Source organism: Halichoeres trimaculatus, unplaced genomic scaffold (genome assembly GCF_033239565.1).
Source record: "Halichoeres trimaculatus isolate MK-OKI-2021-1 unplaced genomic scaffold, fHalTri1.1 fHalTri1_scaffold_6, whole genome shotgun sequence".
In the NCBI taxonomy this organism is placed as follows: domain Eukaryota; kingdom Metazoa; phylum Chordata; class Actinopteri; order Labriformes; family Labridae; genus Halichoeres; species Halichoeres trimaculatus.
In genome coordinates, this window is record NW_027437184.1 from 15762608 (window position 1) to 15785735 (window position 23128).

General features: G+C 38.1%; 4 protein-coding genes across 4 annotated transcripts; 1 reads left to right on the forward strand and 3 right to left on the reverse strand.

The window, feature by feature from the left end:
- Nucleotides 1–89: 89 nt before the first annotated feature.
- Nucleotides 90–2146, reverse strand: tm4sf21a (transmembrane 4 L six family member 21a). Its single transcript, XM_074672696.1, has 4 exons — nt 1889–2146; nt 1605–1670; nt 707–840; nt 90–593 (listed from the first exon to the last, which is right to left on the reverse strand). Exons 1-4 carry the CDS (start codon nt 2063–2065, stop codon nt 401–403), a joined length of 570 nt encoding a protein of 189 aa, XP_074528797.1. The 5' UTR covers nt 2066–2146; the 3' UTR covers nt 90–400.
- A 1695-nt stretch (nt 2147–3841) lies between these two features.
- On the reverse strand, nt 3842–5660 carry LOC141792053 (transmembrane 4 L6 family member 4-like). The gene is made up of 5 exons (XM_074672816.1): nt 5484–5660; nt 5123–5188; nt 4615–4748; nt 4344–4530; nt 3842–4210 (listed from the first exon to the last, which is right to left on the reverse strand). The coding sequence occupies exons 1-5, from the start codon at nt 5658–5660 to the stop codon at nt 4202–4204; spliced, it is 573 nt and encodes a 190-aa protein (XP_074528917.1). The 3' UTR covers nt 3842–4201.
- Nucleotides 5661–6644: 984 nt separating this feature from the next.
- On the forward strand, nt 6645–11520 carry LOC141791979 (mannose-P-dolichol utilization defect 1 protein-like). Its single transcript, XM_074672716.1, has 7 exons — nt 6645–7135; nt 7442–7507; nt 8766–8898; nt 9462–9547; nt 10569–10684; nt 10830–10940; nt 11063–11520. The coding sequence occupies exons 1-7, from the start codon at nt 7045–7047 to the stop codon at nt 11183–11185; spliced, it is 726 nt and encodes a 241-aa protein (XP_074528817.1). The 5' UTR covers nt 6645–7044; the 3' UTR covers nt 11186–11520.
- Nucleotides 11521–13571: 2051 nt separating this feature from the next.
- Nucleotides 13572–19102, reverse strand: slc25a35 (solute carrier family 25 member 35). The gene is made up of 6 exons (XM_074673170.1): nt 18964–19102; nt 17939–18495; nt 17750–17815; nt 17512–17664; nt 16111–16245; nt 13572–15724 (listed from the first exon to the last, which is right to left on the reverse strand). The coding sequence occupies exons 2-6, from the start codon at nt 18308–18310 to the stop codon at nt 15554–15556; spliced, it is 897 nt and encodes a 298-aa protein (XP_074529271.1). The 5' UTR covers nt 18311–18495; nt 18964–19102; the 3' UTR covers nt 13572–15553.
- Between the last annotated feature and the right edge of the window lie 4026 nt (nt 19103–23128).

Here is a 23128-nt window from a genome sequence, read left to right on the forward strand (position 1 = left end):
TACCTTTGTCTTGAATTTTGTTTTAATTAAAAAGATGTAGAGGTGATTAAAAAGCTTAGAAAAGGTTTTATTAAAAAAAATCCGTATACTTTGCCATTTTAACAACAAACTTCAATATATTTCAGATACTTCAAATTAGCGTCCAATTAAACTGAAATGCTACGCCTCATGATATATACAAAGAAATAAAAAAATATTAGTGAAATACATTCAACAATTTTAAAATGGTGTTTTGTAGACATGTTCAGGGGAGGACAGCAGGGGGCGCCAGACAACTGTCTTGACCTCACAAGATCTTTAGGTAGGAAAACAAATGGAAAGGAAAAATTAAAAAACAGTGGGAAAGATTAAATTAAGCAATGAGAGAGCTCCATTCATCAGTGAAGAGTCTGTTTCCCCCTCAGACCACCCCCTTGTTGCAGGTTCCACATAGGCAGCCAAAGAGCCCGTTAATCATCTGAATGGCGCACAGGATCAGCTCCAGACAGCCGGTGGCCAGAAGAGTCGCAAACAGCCCAATGTGGAACTCCACGATGTTCTCAGGCTCGGTGCACACTCCCCACCAGGTTTTGTCACTCAGGTAATTCCGATCACTGTGCGACAGAGCAGATTTATGAATGAAAGAGTCATAAGAAAAACAAGATATCCACTAAGACTACAATTTTATTATCTAGTCATAGTTAGATAATAGTTTCAGACAACCCACCCGCCTTTAAACGGTGTGTTCCAGATCAACAGGACTTTGCACAGGGGTCCATTCTGCAGCCCGGCCGCTGCTACTATTATGCTGTACAAAGCCCCGGCCACTCCAACTGCAGCGAATGCAATAGAGAGAAACATCTGCAGGAGTGAAATGATAGACAAAGTTCAGAAAACATGCCAAATGCACTTTAGTTGACTGAGCTCCCCCTTTGCTAGTCTTCCTCCCAGTATTTTGGCACACTCGAATTATGGATTGAAAGGAGCCTAATACCCTGTAGCATGCAGACATTTTTTCCGTTCACACATTCCTCACAGTTATTCCCTCCTTGTTTGGTTTTTCCCAAAGACATAAGGCACACAGTTAAACCCTACAAGCTGGAACATGTTTTGTAGTGGTTTGTTGGGTTAGTTTGGTGGGTTTTCTTCTCAGAATGCAGGTTCATGCTTTCATATTTCTTGCCAATGCCATACAGCAGCCACACCCATCATCGCACATTTTATTATAACCAGTCCCATCTCTTGATGTTATCTGAAGACATGTTTTTTAAGACATATTTGCAGCATTACAAAAAGGAATAACATTTTATAAACATTCCTAGTAGGCTGATGTGGTGGCATGGACTGGTCTGATGATTTTTTTTTTATTTTACTGAAGGCTACAGTAACGGTGGGAGGATAGTATAGGACACACCCAAAAGCCTACTTTGTTAAGTTATTCACTAACTTTACTATAATTTGCCTTTGTTAAATCCTCCACTTCAGCTCAATTTGACAAAAAAATGACAAAAAAGATATGTTTTAACTTGTACCTGCCTTAGTACTTATTAAAAACTTTTTGGGAATGGCTTTGATTGAAGCCCCTCCCCACATAAATATCTTATTTGCAGTCCTGATGGACCTACCCCACAGCGATTCCCACAGCAGCCCTGTTTTCCAGTCAAGTGGATGTAAAGTGCGGGCAGCAACACCTGCAGGAGGACAGAAGAGTAAATGTGTTAGTATTTTTATTTAAACTGGAATACTCAAATGTATAGTTATAGACATTAGAAATATCTCTGAATGCATTTTAGTCTTTCATATACATACATATTACTAACTGAGAGGTTCATCTTTACAAAGGACTTCACAGCAGTTGTAAGTCTACAGTTACGCTCTTCAGTAACATGTAAAGGATAATATAACTCACCATGAGACCTCCTCCTATGAGGCCCCCCATGTATTTCACCTCCTCGGTAATATGTCCATCTTTGGCATATTTGATGTCTCCACCCGGAAAAAACAGCACTATGTTACAGATGATGGATATGACTGCTAACGGGTACAGAGTCACCGCGATAAAACCTGCACATTTTCCAGTACACATGTTGTCTCGGTGAGGAGTAACAAAGTAACTGAGTTTCAAAAAGAGAAGTCTGAGCTTAACTTTCAGAGAGCACTTCCACTAAAGGGGTCCAAAGAGCAAAATGAGTTTTCACTGAGTCCAGAAACTAAATACAGTGATGATGGGATGTGGGAGGTGCTGGAAAGGCTGATAGCATGGGCAAACAGATCCAGGGATAGGCTGCAGGAGGATATGTGACTCACTCAATGTGTCTTTGTGGCACAATGAGGGGTCTGTTAAGTTGAAGCATTTCTAGATTCCCATTTTTGTGTGTTTTTGTGTTGCGTGTACATGTGTGTTAAAGGTGTACTCTGGTCCTCTGAGTCAGACATGCTATTGACGAGGACATCACCCTGACATATTTGTATGTAGAGTCCTTGACAATTGTAAAATTACAGTTTATTGTTATTTTCTGATGAACAACCCCATAAAGTGTTACTGGAATATTAGTTACTGTTTATACAGACAGCGATTCATTGCTTTGACTCCACCTTGTTTCTGTGGTATATTGCTCGTGTTACAGATCACACTGTTGGACTTGAGACCTGTGGCAGCATGCCTGACAGAGAAGAACAGTGTGTCATTGACACTGACTGCACAACACTGATAAATGTCTGCATTGTGAAAAATGAAGCACTAACAGCTAAGGCTACATTTTTGGGGGTTTCTTCAGAATGCAATTGACTGCAGCAGTTTCCATACTCTGTCAGAAAATGACTGGAAAAAATGGTAACTTAGAGCAGGGGAAAAAAAGAAAAAGGCCAAGCCTCCCAAAACATGTGGTGTCTCCTAGCAACCCCTGGGCGAGGCTGTGTTCCTTAGAATTTAAATATAACACAAAGAATTGGCTTTCTCTCTCATCCTTAAAATACAGTATAGATCTCTGTTGAATAGAATAGAATGGAATAGAATAGAATAGAATAGAATAGAATAGAATAGAATAGAATAGAATAGAATAGAATAGAATAGAATATACTTATTTATCCCTTTGTTTGCCTAAGGCGTAATCAGTTTCACCAGAGATCTATTACCAGTCAAGATAACTCAAAGTGTCTTTTCTGAAGCATTTTCTTTGCGTCTCAGGTTCTTCATTTGTGATAAGAAAAAGGATTTGTCGAAAGAAGAGCACACATTATAACTCATATTTACCATGATTTTCGACTGAGACAACGCCATAGTTACCTTACTTTGTTTTAAATGATGTAATATTCTATTTCTCACCAAATACAGTATTGTTGATCGATCTCTGGGTGCTGCATGAATGAAATCTTTGTGTTTTGTTCAAGACATGAAGAACCAGCAGGTGAACTTATATGCAAATATACATGTTTAGAAATAATTAGAGGCACAGTCAAGATTACAGGGGAAACTGAAGAAACTGGAAAACTTGTTTTAATCACTTGGTTTGTAAAAGAACAGTAAATCAAAAGGTTAGCATTAGCTGCAGCATAAGCAGTGTTTCAACAATTCAGTTGTTTCAGGGTCAGCCCTATGTTTCCACATCTCTTGGACATTTTTCAAATTAGAACTTGTGTTCTTACACTTAACTTCACTTTTAAGCCCTATGACTAGATTAAAGTTTGTTTCATATGAAACAAAAAGAAACCTGTTATCTAAACAGGTGTTTGACTTATTTTTAGTGAGTAATGTCTACTAGAATAAATATGATCCACATTCACCTGACAAGTACAGAAAAATATAATATTTCAGGAAACTAAAAGACAAAATTGATGCCTGAATTAATTGTAAGGAGTTAAGAAAAATCTGTCAATGGGGTTGGAGAAATATACTTGTTTAATTTCTTGTATCAAACAATTATTCTTTACAATAAACATACCCCACTGGCAGATGCGTTTCAACAAGTCACTGGGGCATCATTTTTTTGTCTTTAACGTTCGAGAAATAAGACCATTTTCTGCCCTCATCAGGTGAATCTGGCTGATATTTAGTCTAATAGACTTTTCTTTTTTTATCTTACTAAAAATAAGACAAACACCTGCCTAGATTTCAATGTTTGCAGTGCAGGTTTTATGCAGGTCAGTCTTCTAGCACAGGATGCTGGTTAATTTTTCTGCTGAAGAGCAAGGGCAGACGTTCAGACGCCTCTTTACCACAAACTTATAGTTCCTGAAAGTTAAAAAGGACACAAACAAACAAATAGTGACAAGAGAAATAAAGCTTAGATTATTATTTTTCTGTGTAAAAGATTTAGACTGAATTCTTATTCTTAAGAAACCAAAATGTAACTCATTGTTTTTACCTCTTTGCCAGTGCAGGTTCCACACATGCAGCCAATGAGGCCATTGATGATCTGAGCTGCACAGAGTGACATCTGCAGGCAGCTGGTGACCATCAGAGTGATAAACAGTCCAGTATTGAACTGCACCACGTTTTTAGGCTCTGTGCATTTTCCCCACGACCCTGAGTCGGTCAGATAGGTCCAATTACTGCATGAGAGATGGGTATTATGACTATCAAGAAATCAGAGTGTTGACAAATCAAATAATCAAGAGGCCATGTGTTTTGTTCACCTGGTTTGAAATGGTGTTGTCCATTTCCCGGCATGTTTACAGAGAGGTCCATTCCACAAACTGAAATATGCCACCATGAAACTGTACAGAGCCCCAATTGCTCCCATGGCAGCAAAGATGATAGATACGAACATCTGCAGGAATCAGTGGTGAGCAAAGGAAATACATTTGAATGTTTTAGCAGTGGTCATTACTTTTTTTCTGGTAAAAACATTCAAATTAGCCTTTTGCACCACACTTCAAGTTAAAAATACATCTTCTCTCTTTTTCTTATGAAAAGAGGAAATGTGTTGAGCTGTGGTTCTAATGGTTTTGCATCTTCTTCATCTGAACTTAACAACCAAGAGTTATGAAAGAAGGATGTAGCACCCTCCAGAATTTGACTTTCCTGTTATTTAGTGTTTTTTTTCTTTTTTTTTTGGTTGACTGGCCTCTGTTGAAAAAGTCTTGTTCTAGTTTTCTTTTATTCTTTTTCAGTTTTTTAAATGTATACTCCTGGCTAACTCACCCCAAAGCGGTTTCCACAGCATCGTCGCTCTCCAGTCAGGTTGATGTAAAGTGCGCAGATAAACACCTGTGTAGATTAAAGTAAAACACATCCAATAAAGCTTTTAAAATTTGGTTCAAGGAATTCAGCACTTATGAAACTTTGCAAAAGTTAACAAAGGTTTCACTTCAAAGTGCTTTACATGTACAGTGTAGTAAACACAAACCCTTAGTTCTATTTAATGCACTACAAGTAACTTAAGAGGCCACATCACCGCAGTTAAACCCCTAAAAACAAGCAAATAATATAAGTTCTGCATATGTTTTTCAGGAAAAAACCTATAGCAGCTCTAAATCCAGTCACTAGCAAAAATTAAACTCACCATTATGCCCCCTCCAATGATTCCTCCCATGTACTTCACCTCCTTTGTAATGTGTCCATCTTTGACATACTTGTCGTCCCAGTTGGGGAAGAACAACATGGTGTTACAGGCGATGGATAGGAGTACCAGTGGGTACAGAGTCCCAGCAATGCATCGGGAACATTTTCCAGTGCACATGTTTGCCAGTGAGACAGTAACTGAGTGTGGTAAACCCTCTTGATCATTGGGGTGTTTACTCAGACATCCTCTCTACTACTTCCTGTTATAAAAAAAAAAAAAAAAAAAAAAAAACTCCTCCAAACTAACCAATATGTAGAATCAATGTGCTGTACACTTCATTGTGTCAGCTGAATGATTTGAACTCTGCAGCAGCTACTTTGGAAACTTTCTATTGTTGGAGCAGATTGCACTTGGTCGGTTAAAGAGTGGGATCAGTACTGTAGGCTTCGTGTTATTTCAGTGGTGTATAATGTTTGTATTAATGCACTTCTTCCAATTTTGAGGTAAGTTATCTGGGCCTACGTGTGAACTGTAAATATGGATGAAATATTGAGTGTGCTTTGTCTCTGTTTTTAACCAGTTAAACAAAAAACTTGTGAAGAAAACCTGTTTATTCTGTTTGGAAGCACACAGAACACTTAACCAGGGAAATGCATCATTATTGGATTAATTATTAATAATTTAGCCTCTATCTATAGCAATTTAATAGATTCCAGGGCTAAGTTCTAGGTATGATAGAAAAAGTGCAACCGTTTTAAAAACCCCATGCTCATGAATGGAACCTTATCAACATTAAGGTAAATGTGTTTTCCCACCAGAAGGAGAGAAACAACTGCAATGAACTGTAATGAATGTTTCTGTTCTATTGCAATATGAATCTTTCATTAGATGATAAATCTGACCAGAACAGTTACATCATTAAACCTTGATAGTAATCCTGTTATACTATTTTGTGTCAACATTTTGTGACAAAATTTTATAATAATTTCAGTCTGCCATAACAAAATAAAAGACCACTGTCATGACATGTTGCAACATAATCATCAAACTCAATCAGATCAGCTAAGTGATAAAGCATATTGATAAATGCAATAAAACTACTCTATAGCTAACTCTCATTTTTAACACCACAGTTACTTGCATCTTTCGATCTATCTTTTATTCGGAATTGTGCCCACTTTTCTTTTGAAAGTAGTACTTCCGGTCCAAGGTGAGCCCCACATAGGTATGGGCAGCACAAGCACAGCGTTCTTTACAACGGTACGGTTGTATACGCATGCGCGAAGCGGGACACTGTTTAGAGCAACGATGACAGTAGCGTTTTAGAAAAAAATCCACTCTGGGTGCGTTTTCAAAAGTTTGCGTTTATGTCGACTGAAACGCCGTTACCGTGTAAACGAGCGGCCGAAAGCAACAATACTTTTGCGTTTCATCCTAAAACTGTTGTTGTATAAACGCCCCCTCAGGACCCTCCCCACTCTGACCTCTCTTGCTGCGGTGTAAATATTGGGGAACCTTTCGACCACTTCACAGGATCACTCCTGGTTGCAGCTGACCCGAGATGGCCACCTCCTTCCTCAAAAACTTTCTGGTGACATTTTTGATGCCAGAAAAATGTTATGAGAGAATTTTCGTCAACTTTCATTTAAACGGTGAGATCTGATCAGGAGAAATTGAGCAGCGGGAGAGAAAAAAAAACAACAACTGTATTTCCAGATGTGTTTGAGGAGGAGGAGTCTGTGGAGTTACAAACAGTTGTACTGTTACTTTAATAAAGTCTTTAACATTAATTATTGTTAAGACTTTTTTCTAAATTGTATATATATTTAACTTTGTGCCTCACTTAATTTTGGTCGAATATGAAGTCGTACAGTCAGTGGTCTCTGCATTGTAGTTGTTGACCGTGATATATTTATGCCTACTTCTCATAGTTGTTGTCTTTCTACCTCATGTCGCAGGGGCTTGTTTAAAGTTTATTTTGAACAGAATCGTGGGATTATTCATCATCCTGGACACTTTCGTCGGTAAGACCTCGTCTCCTCCGTCAAAACAAACCTGATCTGGACGCGATACAAAACAAAAGAGATGATCAGATTAGTTTCACTAACCTGATTATCACAGACGAGATTAGAAAGCCCACTTGTTAAATAATGTAGTTTAGAAAATATTTACATTCAGTGCAGCAAATTAATGAATAGCAAAGTGACATGAAGACCTGTAGACTACTGTAACTTTACTAAAATATTCGAATGTTTTAGTAAAGTTCAGTACCAGTAAAGATAATCAACATCTGTGAGGATGTCACAAAACCATCCTCAGTAAGAGGAAGTAAATCTACTCACACACTCATCATGCTACAATCACACTGTAGTTAATTTTACACCACTCCACAGAAGTTTGTTTATTTTTCCTAGGCCACAATGTCTTACTCAGAGCATAGTAATGGATGCACTGGCAGAGTAACAACAGATATCAATCTATCAGCAAATAAATCATCATTCACTGACCCCAGTATAGATTGATATATAGCTGCTACATCACATGTATTAGGTAAAGCTCATCAGCTTGGTGATCTTGCCTACTGTAAGGATTTTGCTTTTAAAATCCTAAACAGAACTTAAAAGATAACGTTTTCATCTTTGTAGTCATTCATTTTACATGTTGTTTTTTTGTAGATCTGTATTTAACCCTCTCTAAATTTGCCACTTTTTTTCAAACCTATCACAACCATTTTGCTGTTTAAAAAGTACTTGGAAATGTTTTTTTCTGTTGTGATATTAAGGAGGGCCAACTTTTTGGGTAATGTTTTTTTGTGAAAGAAGGTAGAATTAATGGGTTTATTGCATTCAACTGAGAAAACTAGTCAATCTGAATTTACTTTTTTTTTTTTTTTCATTTTAATTAAAAGAAATCTGCTTTATTTTTCAGAATTAATGAAACTAAGTCATCACTAATCTGCCTGAAATCATTTTATGTGCATCACTGTGTCCTTAAGGCATGCCATACCAGCTCAGGACAAGTACCGTCATGTTCAGAGTTCAGAGCAGGCTTTACATCCATAAAACTGTAAGCCCTTTTGTGCCTTTGTAAAAATGACAGATGTATAATATTACCAAATGCTAAAGACACAAGTATCTCCCATTGGCTTAAACCAGAGCCAAAATAATACTAGATTTTACTACCTAGGGACATGCCCTGGTTGAGGGCTCCAACATCGAAACACAAGTTGCTTTCACTTCCTCCACTCAGGTGTGATGCACCTCTTCTCTCCTCTCTCTACAGCCCAGCTGCCTCAGCTCTTAAAGATATTGTGGAGAGGAAGTGCAAATGGCCTGAGTCTGACTGCCAGCCTGCTGCAGCTTTATGCCCTGTCATGTCCTGTTGTGTACGCCATAGCCCACAACTTCCCATTATTGTAAGTACTTTGACGATGATGAATAAATTAATTGAGTTTTTAAAACAGTAACACTGGTGGGTCGGACACATTTTCCCTCCAAATTCAATTCCTGTTTGTTGTTTTGAGTATTGACACAAACAAATACCTGAAAAGTCAGAGCAGTAAAAAAAAAACCCTCATATTTACACAGACAGTTATTTAAAACTAAGTGTTGCTTTAATTGTTTTTTCTAGTGGTTTTGATAAAGTTCAAATGAAACATCACAGACCTACAGCATGTGGTGGCTGTTCCATTCATTATTTGGCAAACTATGAGCCTTTCTGTTTATGTAATGCTGGAAAGGGCTTAACACACGTGTTTCACCGGGTTTTCCTTCAGACTGCTCATTTGGAGTGAGTGTGTGACTCATTGGTAGATGTGAGTCATGAAGTCTGAGGCCACTTTGTTTACACTAGAGAAAGGCAGTCCATACATGTAAGAAAGATGTATTCTGTAAGCCTCTGATAAGTTCACAGACTGTCTGATATGCAAAAACACTCCTTTCCTGTGCCTCACATTTGTTTTACTCAACCTCCGTACAGTGCCTGGGCTGACAGACTCATTACTTTGACTCAGAACGTGGTGATCGTCTTCCTTATCCTCTATCATCGTGGGAAAACTTTCAAAGGTTTGCATACACATTTTTCAAATTCACAACCCAAATAGAATTTTACAGAGTAGCACTTGAATCAGCCCACATTTTTTCTCAACATAAACAAATTCCATGAGTAGGGAGAGGCCGTTCATGTGTGAGTCGTCCATGAATACACAGACCTCACCCTCCAACTGTGGCTCGTTCAGGTCCTAGGAATTCAGTCCTTGAAATATGGAGAAAACACAGATTTTCCACCAATAAAAACATGATCTGTGACAAATTTCCTACAACTGAGTGTTTTTAGTTTATTTTATTTTTTTTTTGCAAAAAAAAAAAAAACTCAGAAGAAAACAGTGTTCCAATGAAGAATCACAGGTAAAAGATGGAACAGGAAAACATACGGTGAATTGTTATTTGGAAACAGTTTCAATCTTGAAGTCTGAAGGCATCACAGAGCACGAATAAAAAGGCTGTTTTCTATGGACATACTATAAAAACTCCCACAGAGGTGTACTTCTGTGAGACTTAACATTAATGAAGATGTGAACCAGCTCAACTAGACTACAAGCACTTACTCTGGTGTTTTTCAACATTTGTATTTGAGCTTAAAAGAAAGAAACGTGTCTGAAAATGCAGAAACATGCTGCTCAAACCTTGTGTGAGGCACCCTGTCATTCAGCCCTGTAATAAAATGCATAATTTATTAGTTGACCACAGAGTTTCAGAGTCTGAGTCACACACACTAAAAAAATCTGCCTGTGGTCAGTTCTGTCCTGCAGCGCCACCTTGTGGAGATTACAATTGATTCATGACCTTAAAACAGGTTTTTTAGTGGGACAATCTGTTTGAACAGAGTGAAGCAGAGCAGATTTATTATTCTAAGTTGAGATAAATATTTTAAAGGCCTGTTTGAAGTCAGATAACTGACTCATTTGTAAGAGACTAGGATAAACACATTCTTGTAGCATGTGGTTTGATGTATCTTAGTTGTGGCCTTTTTTGTGCATAAAGTAAATTCTATTAAACATCATCCTGCTTTGTGTGTTTATGGTAGGAATGTTGCTGCTTTTGGCCTGCACTGGTGTCATGTTCCTCCTTGGCTCCTACAAAGTGAAAGCTGTGGCCTCAGTGCTCCAGGACTCCAGTCTGACAGCTTTAGCCCTAAGCAAGGTAACAACACATTGTTTTACAGCGTCTGTTCAAACCACTACCAGATCTATCTGGTTAATAGCTATTGTGGATTGTAATAAGATAAAACCCAGCTCACACTTTTAAAAATCAGAGATTCAGGTTTTGCTGGATTTGTTGTTCCCAGGGTTTTCAGGCTGGAACAAACTACAGGAATGGTCACACAGGTCAACTGTCCACTCTGTCAGTGATACTATCATGGACAGGCTCTTTGGGCACTCTCTACATGTTTCTACAGGTATGTTATCAGGAACAACTCAAAAATGTAAACATTGCTTAATGACTGCATATTCCCAACAGATACAAGCAGTCAGTGTTTGTTTTTCTTTTATGTGATTGTGCCTCATTTTGTTTTTAAAGGACACAGGAAGCTTATTTGAGACTCTGTCACACGTGCTGTCTGCCGGGCTCAGCTGTGTCCTCTTGGCTCAGGTCCTCTGCTACAGAAACAGCATAGCCCCCACTAAAGAGAAGAGCCAGTAGAGGAAGTGGGGGACAGTGATCAATGGACCATCAAGACTTCAGGGCTGTCAATTACTGCAGATACAAAGCCAAGAAAGCAGAACATGTTTACACTATTTATACAGATGTGACTGTGTGCTACACTGATATTAACTCAATCCCATGAGAACTCTTATTTTCATACAATTAAACACCTCATTTACTTTAACAGCATTTTAAAAGGGTGAGAGTGTAAGAATTCTTTTGTCTCCCTCTAGTGTTTCATGTGAGAATCACTCTTCTCCTAATAACGGTTGGTTTCTTGGGTGTGGTTCATGTCTCTTAGTGACTGTAAATTTTTGTCAAGCTGATTCAAACTCAGGTTTCCTTATGTTTCAGGAACTAAAGCTTCAAAAATTTTAATCTAAGCAGAAAGTGGCTGACTATGTGTATCAATGCTTTGCTAACACTAAGTCTTCCAACATTTATGAAAAAAAAAAAGTTTCATAAGTCAGGAAAAACTCAGTGAGTAGGAAATGCAGTCATGCGCCAGTCATGAGCACACATAAACTTACATCAGGTCTTAAACTTCACTTTTGGTCCCTATGCAGAATTAAAGGTAAAAGTAACATCACGCTGTTCAATGATCCTGCCAACCCCCACAAAGGGAATTCCATCTGAAAATAGTTGTGTCACATTTTAGCCTCAAGTTTTTCTTTCTATATTTCTACACGACACTTCTTCTATGTTTCCTTTCCAACAAAGTCCTTGTAAAAAAAAGTTTTGTTTCTGTTAACTGAGTAGCCCTGTTGTCGTCTGACATGAGCACAAGCATTTATGCTGTTTGAGCTCCTAAGCAGCTCACCAGAGCAGCTGGTCTATCAGTTTGATTTTTTTGTGCTGCTCTTCTAAACTGAACAGTGAGATCCGTGGAGTCAGAACTATCTGTCAAGTGTTAGCACTCCTGATAATTTCAGGAGCTCTGCTGAAGTGGACACACTGACTGATGGAGTTAATGTACAACACATTCACTTTGTTTGGGGAGTTATTTGTGATTTTTTTTTTGTCCAGCTGAACACAAAACAGCTGTCATTATTTTAAAGTACTTTACATTACTCCTGCATTGTTTTATACATGTTGAACTTACAAGTGAACTTGATTTAATCAGGCTGTGAATTTGTTTGGAAATATGAATTCAGTATTAAAACACGAGGTAGTGTTTGCATTTTCACACATTAGACTGTGAACTTTCACCAGACAGGTTTTCAATGTGCTCACACCCAGGCTGTGCTATGACATGCACAACCTAGGACACGTCATGTGAGGTGAGCGATGACGCAAAGGACTCAGCAAGCTTGATCAAAGACTCCTGTGTGCTTCCCTGTCATGTATTTCCTGGGTGGGAGAAGACAGAGTTGTTTTGCCATGGGTTTTCATAATCAGACATTTAAAGACATGTTAAGTTTTAAATGTGCTGGTTTAATGTTAAGGCTTGGTGCAACTCGAGATACAAACCCCCGAGAGACGGTATGTTGAGTGAGTGTTAGCATGTTTTGCTAATGTGATACAGATGCTGAACATTGTCCCCTCTGCACACCTGCTCCGAGTATTTTGTAAGTTAGCGTACTGATGTTAGCACTGGCTCAACATCCCCAGTAGAGTTACCAAAATCAGTGAAGTGAGGCCAATAGGAGCCCTGCTTTTAGGGATTGTGTAATTCTGTACCCCTTATCTTTTTCAGGTTCTTAACTCAACAGTGTTTCTTTTAATATCAGGTTATTCATCACATAATAAATTAGATAATTCCTTATGAAACAACTGTTCTTTTGTCATCAGAGGATCGCCACATGAGAGAGAATCTCTATTTAAGTATGTTTAATGTAATCATACTTGCTTTTAGCCCTGATTACAGCCTTGACTGTTTGGAAGGACTGATTTGATCGAGTGAGTAATGATCAAGAAAAATCTGATGCCCTAATCATCACTTAGTATTGATTGATCTGACATTTTCAGTTGAAGTTTGTTACCACTTGTGGCCTGATTTGATCACAGCCATCAAATATTCATCTCATCATCCTGCAGTGGTGTACATGTCTGATTTAATGCTATGGCAGCCTTTATCCTAAAACAGTGCGTCATCTTGAGATATCATAAACTAACTTCATTAACTCTCAGTGTGAGAACAGAGCACTGCTCTTTCAGTTCTCCTTTATTTAGAGCAGACAATGAGGAAATAATGAACTGACAGATGTTTGAAAATATAAAGTGGTGAGAAACTTACTGATGCGGATGAGTGACTGAAATGAAAGCCTCTCACTTCTCAACTGTGTACAGTAAGCATCTGATTACTCCTCAGGGTACGGTGTACTCATAGAAAAACAATACTCAGCCTAATCAGACAAATGAAAAAAAGCCTTGTTTCTTGATAGAAAATCAGAAAATTTATTTGCTCTTCAAGTGCAGTGCACTTAAATACTGGCTGTCCAAAAACAAGACCAGCCTTCAGTAACACATTCATGAAACACGACCACTCTGCTGCTTCTGACATTCAGTGATACTGCTCAACTATGAGGTTTAACCATCGTCATCCTCACTTTATATCTATAAATGAGTTGACCTACTTTCAAACCAAAGAATACAAACAACATCCAACATTTTTGCACTTTTGTTTTGTGTTACATTACCATCAGCCTTTATTAAACCTTCCTTTTTAACTAAAGATCCTCAGGCTCCTAAATAACATAAATTAAGCAGTAACTTCTTTTTGCTTATCTTAATGGTTTGACACCATCAATGGAGTGTTTATCAGTAAGTTTAGTTTGCTCTTTTAATACATTTTGGTGCCTAAACAGCTACATACTGTTGAGCAGGCTTTATTTCAACAATAAAAACAGCCAAGGTTTGTTTCAAAGACAACTTCTCATGGCCTATTAATGTCTGAAAAAGGCCATAAAAGCCTCTTTGAAGCACTTAATCTGATCAGTGTATGTTGCATACAGTAAGATCCGTCCTGAATCTGTTTGACCTTTCAAAAAAAATCACAAAACAACTGATTTAATAGACTAACGACTACTCAAAGAAGTCCAAAAACGTTGTTTATAGTACAAGTGAGTGTTATTTAAAAGTATAAAAATGGTACCTACAATACAAGGAGACCATAACTTTGAGTGCATATCTAAAAAAAAAAACTCAGGCATCATCTGTCTCCTGTGTTTTGTGTCAGAGAAGTTGAGAGAAAAAAAGTTCAAATCTACATCTGCCTATTTAATGTGCCATGAAATTTGTGGTCTCTTTAAATCTAATGACTAACATTGTGTCATGAAATTCTCGACGTGTTGCAGAGTATTATGCACATGAGGAAAACACAAAATCTGGCTCTAGCTCGGAGGGCACCTTTGTCATAAAGTCAGTTCCCTTTTTTAAACTGTATGGCAAACTAAAAGGCAACAGATACCATTTGCTCTGTTGTTCCTTCCCCTAAAGGCTGGTTCACATGTGCTAACAAAATGACATAGGTGGAAAGTTTTGAATGACCTGTTGTGATTTTTTTTAAAAGACCGCTTTTAGGAGGGCTTCCTTTAACACCTTTTCAAACACGTTTCTTTTATCACTGAGTGAGGGCCTGATTGAATACAGAAGATTCCTCAACCACAGTTTTCCTCCTTGTGGTATTTCATACTTGATGTAACTTTCTGCCAGTGCAAGATGACTAATGCTTACTTTCGTGATTTCAATCTGCAAACAAAATGAGCTCAAACACTGGAGTGTTTACTTTTTTCTTATGTCATGTCAAGCTAACTTGCAACATTTACTTTCACAATTCAGACGGTGTCTCAGCTACAGCTGCAATCTAGCCAATAATCTCCGATCATTTAAATTACCACTTGTCTCTGCTTTGGTCGCTGTCTCTGGTTCTTAAATTTTCCAAACAGTGGCTTACATTCAATGCTTTCTGCTAAGGCGGCACAGCTTTGTCAAGTGGAGATACTTTTATATGTATTGGAATGGAAAAACTGAAGAGTAACAAGAGCTGTGACGATGATCTTATTAGCCCTGAAGAATAATACATGAGGTCTACCTTACAAGTTACAACTTGGCTGGTATCATATCTGCTCTAAATTGGCACCAACACAAATCAAAGTTCATTCATAACATGACAGTCACATTGGTCAGCAATTGTAGCTGGAGTAACAGCATTTCCTCCTTTTTCCCGTGACACATTTCAACTGCGCCTAAATGTTTTTATAATGGAGTGTAAATCATCACCTTCGTTCTTTCTCTGTTCCATCCAGGAAGGAGAGTCTCTCCTGGTTTTTCTTTTACTTCCTCATAACAAACTCATTAAATGAGGACACATTTAACCTGTGCACTCAGAGCTTAATGAGTTACCCACTTTCTTCGCCCCTGGTGTTATCTGCAGTTCCTGTACAGTTTACGCAGTTCATCCCAGAAGAACAAGGACAGAATGGTGTGAGGGCCGAGCCGAAAATAAGAGGCTCCCAGGCCTTTGTAGAGTCCCAACAAGCCCTCCTTCCTCAGCGTCTTAGAAAAGCAGTCAGGGAATCCTTTATAAATTTGGCCCTGAAAGGCAAAAAGAGAAAGTCTGTTAATCTTTAAGAAGGAGTCTCACAACTGTTGGTTAGAAAGAGCAAAGTCAGTGCAGAAAGAGGAGTTATTTACGTCATCTTCCTATTCAAAGCACAGGGTTACCCATAATGAGGTGCAGTACAATACTAAGGATATCACACTATAAGATCCAATGCACTACTATACACTATTATACATTACATCATGATACAGTGCCTTACAAAATGACACTGTAAAATTTGACAGGATACACTTTAATACGACAGATAGTAAGTTTATGGTGTGATATGTCACCATACAGGATAACGTGACATGCTGTGTTTTGATACAGTAAGATACAGTAGAGTGTGAGATGACTGGGTCATATTGTCTTTCCCCACCTTGCCCAAATGATCTACAGGCTGGTTGTACAGTCGTGTGCTCACTACATCAAAGGGTGTCATAGCCAGAACCACCACCACGCTGCTGATCATCCCAGCGCTTAGTGCCACCAACCAGCTGTCTTTTTTGAACACCTAGGTAAGAAGAAAAAACAGCAGTGAAGAAAATATGTACAGCTCACGTCATAATATGATACAACTGGGTAACACAGTACGTCTCACTTCCTAGTGCAGTGATACTGTAACAGCTTCTAATTTTAACTGGTCATGATCTCTTACATGCAGCGAAATGGAAGAATGGTCTATTATTAGTGTCTAAGCTACAAACACATTCTCTAGCAGCTGTAGTCAGACATGTTTTCTAACCTGTGGTCTAACAGCATAAAACAGGAAGTTTATGAAGCACAAGCTCTACAACAAGGGTAAACAAACAACACGGCATCTTTACACATGTGGCCTCTACATGTTTCTAATTAACTTAAATTAACATTGTAAAACAGCAAAAACTTGTTAACTGTCAACTTTAACCAGAGGCTAATGAACATCATGTGTGAAAGCTGTGCTGCAGGGCTAATACAGGGTGTTATGCAATGAGATGTGGGAGTGTTGTCTTAGAGATTGGGAGGTGGGTACAGACCCTCCTCCATCCTCACCCACCCATCCACCAATTGCAACAGTTCAAAGGAAGTCTGGGAAATCGAGGGAGTAGTACAAGAAAACACATAAATTCACCAGAATATTATTTTTTTCTTGTCTGTATCTGATGCCTGATTAACTTAATGAATCACTTTTTCAATTCTAGATGAGGTTCTGTCATATGCTGGACCTTTTCCTACTTGAGCTGGGTCAACACCGAGTACCAGTGAACTGGTTGTGTAAGCTCTGGTCTGTGGGGCCAATGAAAGGTGTCGAATTTCTATTCCAGAAGAGTCCAATGCCTCATGCTTTGTCAGTGCCACAATGACTGCTTTTGTAATTTGTATGCCGCTACTGACTGCAAGTGCTCTTTTCTCAAACCTAGGTCTGCATGGTCATTCTGATTGTCTATAAATGGATGTTTGGCTGCATTTATCTCTCAGTCTAGTGTTTAGATTAGTCAGTACTCTGTATAATATCAGCAAAAAGTTGAAACTTCTAAGAGCAGACATACATATAAAGACTGACTGCTCACTTCTGCATCAGATAAAGAATAACAGTGCATAATCACAGCAGCTGTGTTCCAGTTATTCTAAACCCCCAGACCCCAGCTTCCTAAAAGCAGTCATGTTTATTCTTGAACAGCCTGCTCATTTAGAAGCTGTGCACACATGGTGCAGGGCTCTGTCAGTCAGCCTGATCCCTCATCCCTCTTGAATTTACATACTCAGCTTGTCAGTCCAAGAAGGATAAAAATATTCTAACCTGTAGGTCTGTAACCAGCTCTTTGGCAGAGGAGAAAGTGCTGAGTTGTGCAGCTGACCCCACGCTGACCCTGGGCACTGCAGCACTGGAGCCTCTCCACAGTCCAGTAATGCCATGCTCCCTGTAGATGGCTGCCAGCGCATGGACCATCCCCTGAGAGGAAGGGGACAAACGTGAGAGGAAGCTGCTGATGCCTGCCAATCATATGTAACATCAACATGCCGAGTTACTCTGTTACCTGGTGCTTGTGCTGATGTCCGACTGCTATCGAGGAGGCAGCTTGACTCTGCAGATGAGTCTTCACCTGTCAGTGGAGACAATCTATGTTACTATGTTTACTTTTCTCACACTGAAGTTTCTTAACTTTTAAAGGGGCAGTGCACATAAAATGAAGTCAATACATAATAAAAGACAACCAGCAACTGACCAAATACACGGGGCTGCCCATAACGGCCCCCACCACACCAGCTACAGCTCCTGCTATCGTGGTTTTGACCGCGTTGACCCTCCCATTTGTGTGGATGTATCCGGAGGACTCGATGACAGCGTAAGAGCCCAGTCTGACTCCATTCATAAAAAACTGATAGACTAACCCTGGTACTAGTCCTTTCTGCAAGCCGGTCAGGCCGTCCACTTTACCGATAGTATAAAATGCGTGAAACACATTACGGTAATACACTTGGTACGTTCCCCGGCTCTTGAGCTCGCCCTGCAGCTGCATCCGCGTTTTCACAACCTCCAACGGGTTGGTGAACAGACAGGCGCCGCAGGCCGCCACTCCGCTCAGCACAAAATCCATCACGATGTGACGGCGGCAGGACAGATGTGGATTTCAGGCCTGCACCCAGTCCGACCTGTCCTTCATGTAACAGCTTCCTCCTCCCACATTTCTTTACACTCACACAATCACACAGTGTACCAACTCGAGGTACAGCAGTGCGCAGACATGTGAGCACTTCAAGTACACATCGTCGACTCGTAATTCTGAAAAAGAGAAATTAAAAGCGTCAATATCACGTGTTTTTCTTGGCACATAACATACTCGAGTGTTCCTACTTGTCAGTTTATTCAAGGCAGCAGTGTTCATTATTACAGAACTTTAACTTGTCAAATTTGTATTATGTTTATTTATTTTTTTCAATTTCGTAACATACCTATTTCCATCTTTTTAATCATTATTCCCTTCGTTTTCATGATTTCCGGTTGTCTTAAATCATTATTTCTATTTCAAATGCTAAAGTCTTGTCATTATATTTCAACAATCCTCTATCAACAAGAAAAACATCTTTTGACAAGAGGAAATGCCCTTGGGGAAAAATGAACATGTTAAACTGTCCTTGAATTTCTTTTGATGGTAATAAAAACACATCTTATAATCAACATGTATCCTAACATGAAAATTAATAAAATAATCTAAAATAAGAGTCTTAGAACAAAATCAGTAGAACATGCCTGCTGGAGATGGTCAGTGTAATTGTAGTTTTGAGGCAGTCGTCAGGGGTCTGGCTGGACATCCCTTACGCCCTGTCCCCTAAACGCCTCATCTTGGAGTCTGTTGTACAGCAGCGTGATGACGTAAGATTGACGCTCGTCCTCTCGGCCAATGAAAAGCCCGTTATCGTCGAGTTTTCAAAACAGCCCCCTAGTATGCTGGATTGTGAATTGTATTTAAAACGAGTGGCAGCCATCTTGACTTACCACATCCAGTTTGTTCAGTAAATCTGTCCATTCGGAAAGCCTCAGATGATCTTCCAACTGAAGTTCTTTGCAAACAAAACATCTTTCCTTCTAAATTATCATTATTTTTCACTAAACAAAACACTTAAAATACAACAGCTGTATAATAACTAAAGCTCTTCTCAAAACACAACTATCAGAGTCGAATCTCCATACTGTTGCTGACTCCTCCCTGATTTTTCCCCTCTAGATAAAGTTCTGTATTATTCCACATTCCACATATCTGCATAGTTGCCTATGGGAAAACAGCAGTTTTTTTTGAACATGTGGCATAGCAACATTCTTTTTTTTTTATTATTTACATTTTTTACAACAGTGGTATTTTATAAATGCTGTTACAACATGGAACAAATTGCTGATTTTTTTTTCTTTAAAAAAAATATATTTTATTGGAGACACAGTCAAATGAAATACAATGATATAAATTCAAAATGTACAATGTTCTCTTTTTTCTGTTTTTTTTTCCCCTAACAAAACCCATTGTCTCTGCATTCAAAGAAAATTATAAAACTTTTTTTAAAATGACATTTATATATATAAATATATATATATATATATATATATATATATATATATATATATATATATATATATATATATATATATATATATATATATATATATATGTATGTATACACACACACACACACACACACACACAAATACATCGTTCTAGATTTAAATAAATAAATAATAAAACATATAATTATATATATATATATATATATATATATATATATATATATATATATAATCATCTATTAATAATTATTATTATAAATTAAAAGGAGGTCACCAAATAAGCATTTGCTGAGAAGACCAAAAAAAGGGGGGGTGGGGGGGATTCTATGTTGGAAAGACTGGCAATGATTGAAAATAGTCAAGAAAAAATTTCCTTTTTTTTTTTTTGAAAAATGCTAGAATTGCCCTTCACTGTTAGATTTATCTTTTCCATTTTGAGGAAATACATAACATCACTCAGCCATGTTGACAAAGAAGGGGGGTTTGAGGACTTCCAGAGAAGGATTTGACGTCTTGCTAAAAGACATCTTTCACATTATTCATTGAATAAGCTGTAATCTAGCACAAGGGGTTATTGAACTTATGTAATGGATAGCTTTATCCCACCAGTGATCTGTTAGGGCAAGCAATGAAGGAAAACATGGAAAAAGTGAAGACACATAATGTATAATTTGAAAGTATAGAAATAAATGTGATTTAGGCGGATTAAATTTCGAAGATAATTCTGAAAAGGAAGCAAAAATGCTGTCTTTATAAGGACCTTAAAGGTCCTTAAAAACTTTAATACCTTTGTGCTGCCATATTAAAACAAATTGCTGATTTTAACACATGTTCCAGCTCTGACAAGAAAGATAGCCTAGTCTAGGATTTAGGAGTGAAACTTAAGGTGACATCAGATTCTGAAGAGGAACAGGGCCACCCCTCTGTACACATTCCTGCTTGTATGTCTTTTCCATGTTAAATGTATTTTTGTGCATGTGTGGCCGTCTTGCATGGAGAACATTGCTCAAATAACTATGCAGGTCACTCTGACTTTTCCACTACACACTAAATGAGGACAGAATCAAAATCCCACAGCCAGAGTTAGCCTGCAAGGGCTTGGGCACAGCAATGGTGGCCAAGCTCTTGCAGGGCCCCATGCATTGTTATAAGGCATCTAGCATCTTAATCTCAGTTTAGGTATGCTGGATGCAGGAATCCTGTTTTATTTTTTGGTTGATTTTAGTTTGAAGGTTAGTTAGTGGTGTTTGTTTCTATTTTACTTTGCTCTACAAAATTGAATTATCAATACCTTTGGTTTTAAGAGTCCTCATCTGGTTAATTTGTGACTTTATTTTTCTTTCTGATTTTGACAAGATACATTTTCTTATACATAAATATGTAAACTTCTTTCCTTTTAACACACATTCCACACTATCTCTATGAGCATTCTATGTGAGTTCAGGTAAATACTGGGTCACCAGGGCACCACCATGACTTTTAATTAGAGGTAATTGTCTAGAGAGAACAGTGACTTTAAGATCTCTATTTAACTACATCTCTGTTTAATCAGCTGAAGAGCACATACAGCCCAGCTGCCCAAGGGTCACACACATTTCAAACCTCCATGTAATGGGATTTTTATTTAGAGCTGAAGTAATTAAACAGGAAAAGCTTATCTACTTGGCTGACAGTAAACATTAACTTGCTTTCATTTGGTGTAGCTAACAGATCTAGTTTTAGCAGTGTTATGGTGGTAAATGTGAACAACGTCTAAAACATGTTACTTATTTCTTACCAGGTGATTTAACAATTTAAAGTGTTGCTTCCGTGTTTCCGAGCATAGACTCATTATCTCTGGGTGGGTGGGTTTGTTCCTGGTCACTGAGCTGGATTAGACTTGAACGTAAAATCTATTTCACCTCTACCCCCTTTCAAATAGGATTTGTAAACACGGAATTGGGTTAACATGCCCTAACCAGACTACTTTTCAATATTTCTTCAGTTGCTTCTTCCAATGGGCTGTATATTTGAATTGTGCTGTCTTACAAACTGTTTCTCTTTTCACACGTTTATCCTGGTTGGACAGAGTGAAAGTCTTTGGACAATCCAACAAGTGTACAGAGTTATTGATTTTACTTTTACATGTTCAGAATAAAATCTGCCTAAGGTGATTTTAAATGATAAGGTCTAAGTAAACAAATCAAAACAAACAAACCCATCAACAGATTTCTCAACAGTCTGTTACTTTTCAGTTTCTCCTTTCTCTGTATGACTTTTTTTTTTTAACAGAAGAACCAACTCTCGGCTTAGTGTACACAGTTGAAGGGAAATTTAGCTTTATTTGGGGGAAGTTTTTGTTTAATTGAGCTTAACTAACTACTGTTATCATTGGTGAACTGCTTTTGTTATTAGCCCAAGAATATGACCCCAGATTTATCTTTTATTCCTTTATATAGATGCAGCTTGATTTCATCTTTAAGAAAATGATAATTTCAGACTATACTATGAGAGTTTAAATTAACTGATACAGCATTTTTTTTTTAAATCATCAGCTTCATGAGCAGTTTGGCAGCCTACTTGCTGATTGTTTCACCACTTTGCCAATGTGTGTGAGAAAAGGAAAAAAATACATATAGTAAAAAGGTCACAGTTGTACTTGATGTAACATACGCGTCACTGTATCCAGTATGTTAATTCAAAGTCAGAGTTAAGAGTCTGCAATGCAGTCTTCATATCAGGTGTTGTCTTATAGAGGCGGTATCTGCCCTCTTTAGCTTCATGATCTCAATCCTTACTTCCTCCCCTCATCCACCCTCTAAATCCGCTCACCTGAAATGTAGCCTAATACTTTTTTTTCTTTCTTTCTCATAATTCTGCTTGGATCCAAATACACCTGCAGCATTTAAGATGAAGATTGTTTCTCATTTAGTGAGGCACATACAAAAGTTAAAAGATGATATTAAGTCTGGCATGGGGTCAAGCTCTTAGCGGGACCATTCATTTTTGCTCTCCAGCCTACTTTTGAGTCGGACTGTCTCTCAGCAGTTTAATAAGTGATTATCTATGAAAAGTGACTTTTTCCTTTTTATTTAAGAATTACTCAATTCAAAACTCAGTTGCCAGGAAAAAGAAGTTTGAAAAAAATCTCAATCTGCTGTTTCGGTTTGTAGTTTGTGGCTCTTGATACAGGAAAGTTGCCGTTGCTGAATACAAACATTGTTTTGTATTGGAAAGTTGATTGATGTCTTCTGAGTTGGTGCAGTATTTCTCAGTCCTAATCACTCCTGCTATTACACTAATAGCATCTGCCCAGTTTGCTCCTCCAATACCGTTAGGGTGTAATCCTCACCAGCTAATGAACAACCAAGTCGGATTT

Coding starts and splice junctions, on each gene's coding strand:
- tm4sf21a (XM_074672696.1), bottom strand. CDS start 2,065: ATGTGTACTGGAAAATGTGCAGGTTTTATCGCGGTGACTCTGTACCCG. Junction 1,671..1,888: donor TCATAGGAGGAGGTCTCATG/GTGAGTTATATT, acceptor GTCCTCCTGCAG/GTGTTGCTGCCCGCACTTTA. Junction 841..1,604: donor GCTGTGGGAATCGCTGTGGG/GTAGGTCCATCA, acceptor TCACTCCTGCAG/ATGTTTCTCTCTATTGCATT.
- LOC141792053 (XM_074672816.1), bottom strand. CDS start 5,660: ATGTGCACTGGAAAATGTTCCCGATGCATTGCTGGGACTCTGTACCCA. Junction 5,189..5,483: donor TCATTGGAGGGGGCATAATG/GTGAGTTTAATT, acceptor TAATCTACACAG/GTGTTTATCTGCGCACTTTA. Junction 4,749..5,122: donor GCTGTGGAAACCGCTTTGGG/GTGAGTTAGCCA, acceptor TGATTCCTGCAG/ATGTTCGTATCTATCATCTT.
- LOC141791979 (XM_074672716.1), top strand. CDS start 7,045: ATGGCCACCTCCTTCCTCAAAAACTTTCTGGTGACATTTTTGATGCCA. Junction 8,899..9,461: donor GCCCACAACTTCCCATTATT/GTAAGTACTTTG, acceptor ACCTCCGTACAG/TGCCTGGGCTGACAGACTCA. Junction 10,941..11,062: donor CTCTCTACATGTTTCTACAG/GTATGTTATCAG, acceptor TTGTTTTTAAAG/GACACAGGAAGCTTATTTGA.
- slc25a35 (XM_074673170.1), bottom strand. CDS start 18,310: ATGGATTTTGTGCTGAGCGGAGTGGCGGCCTGCGGCGCCTGTCTGTTC. Junction 17,816..17,938: donor TGGGCAGCCCCGTGTATTTG/GTCAGTTGCTGG, acceptor CTCCACTGACAG/GTGAAGACTCATCTGCAGAG. Junction 15,725..16,110: donor CTGTAGATCATTTGGGCAAG/GTGGGGAAAGAC, acceptor TTTGCCTTTCAG/GGCCAAATTTATAAAGGATT.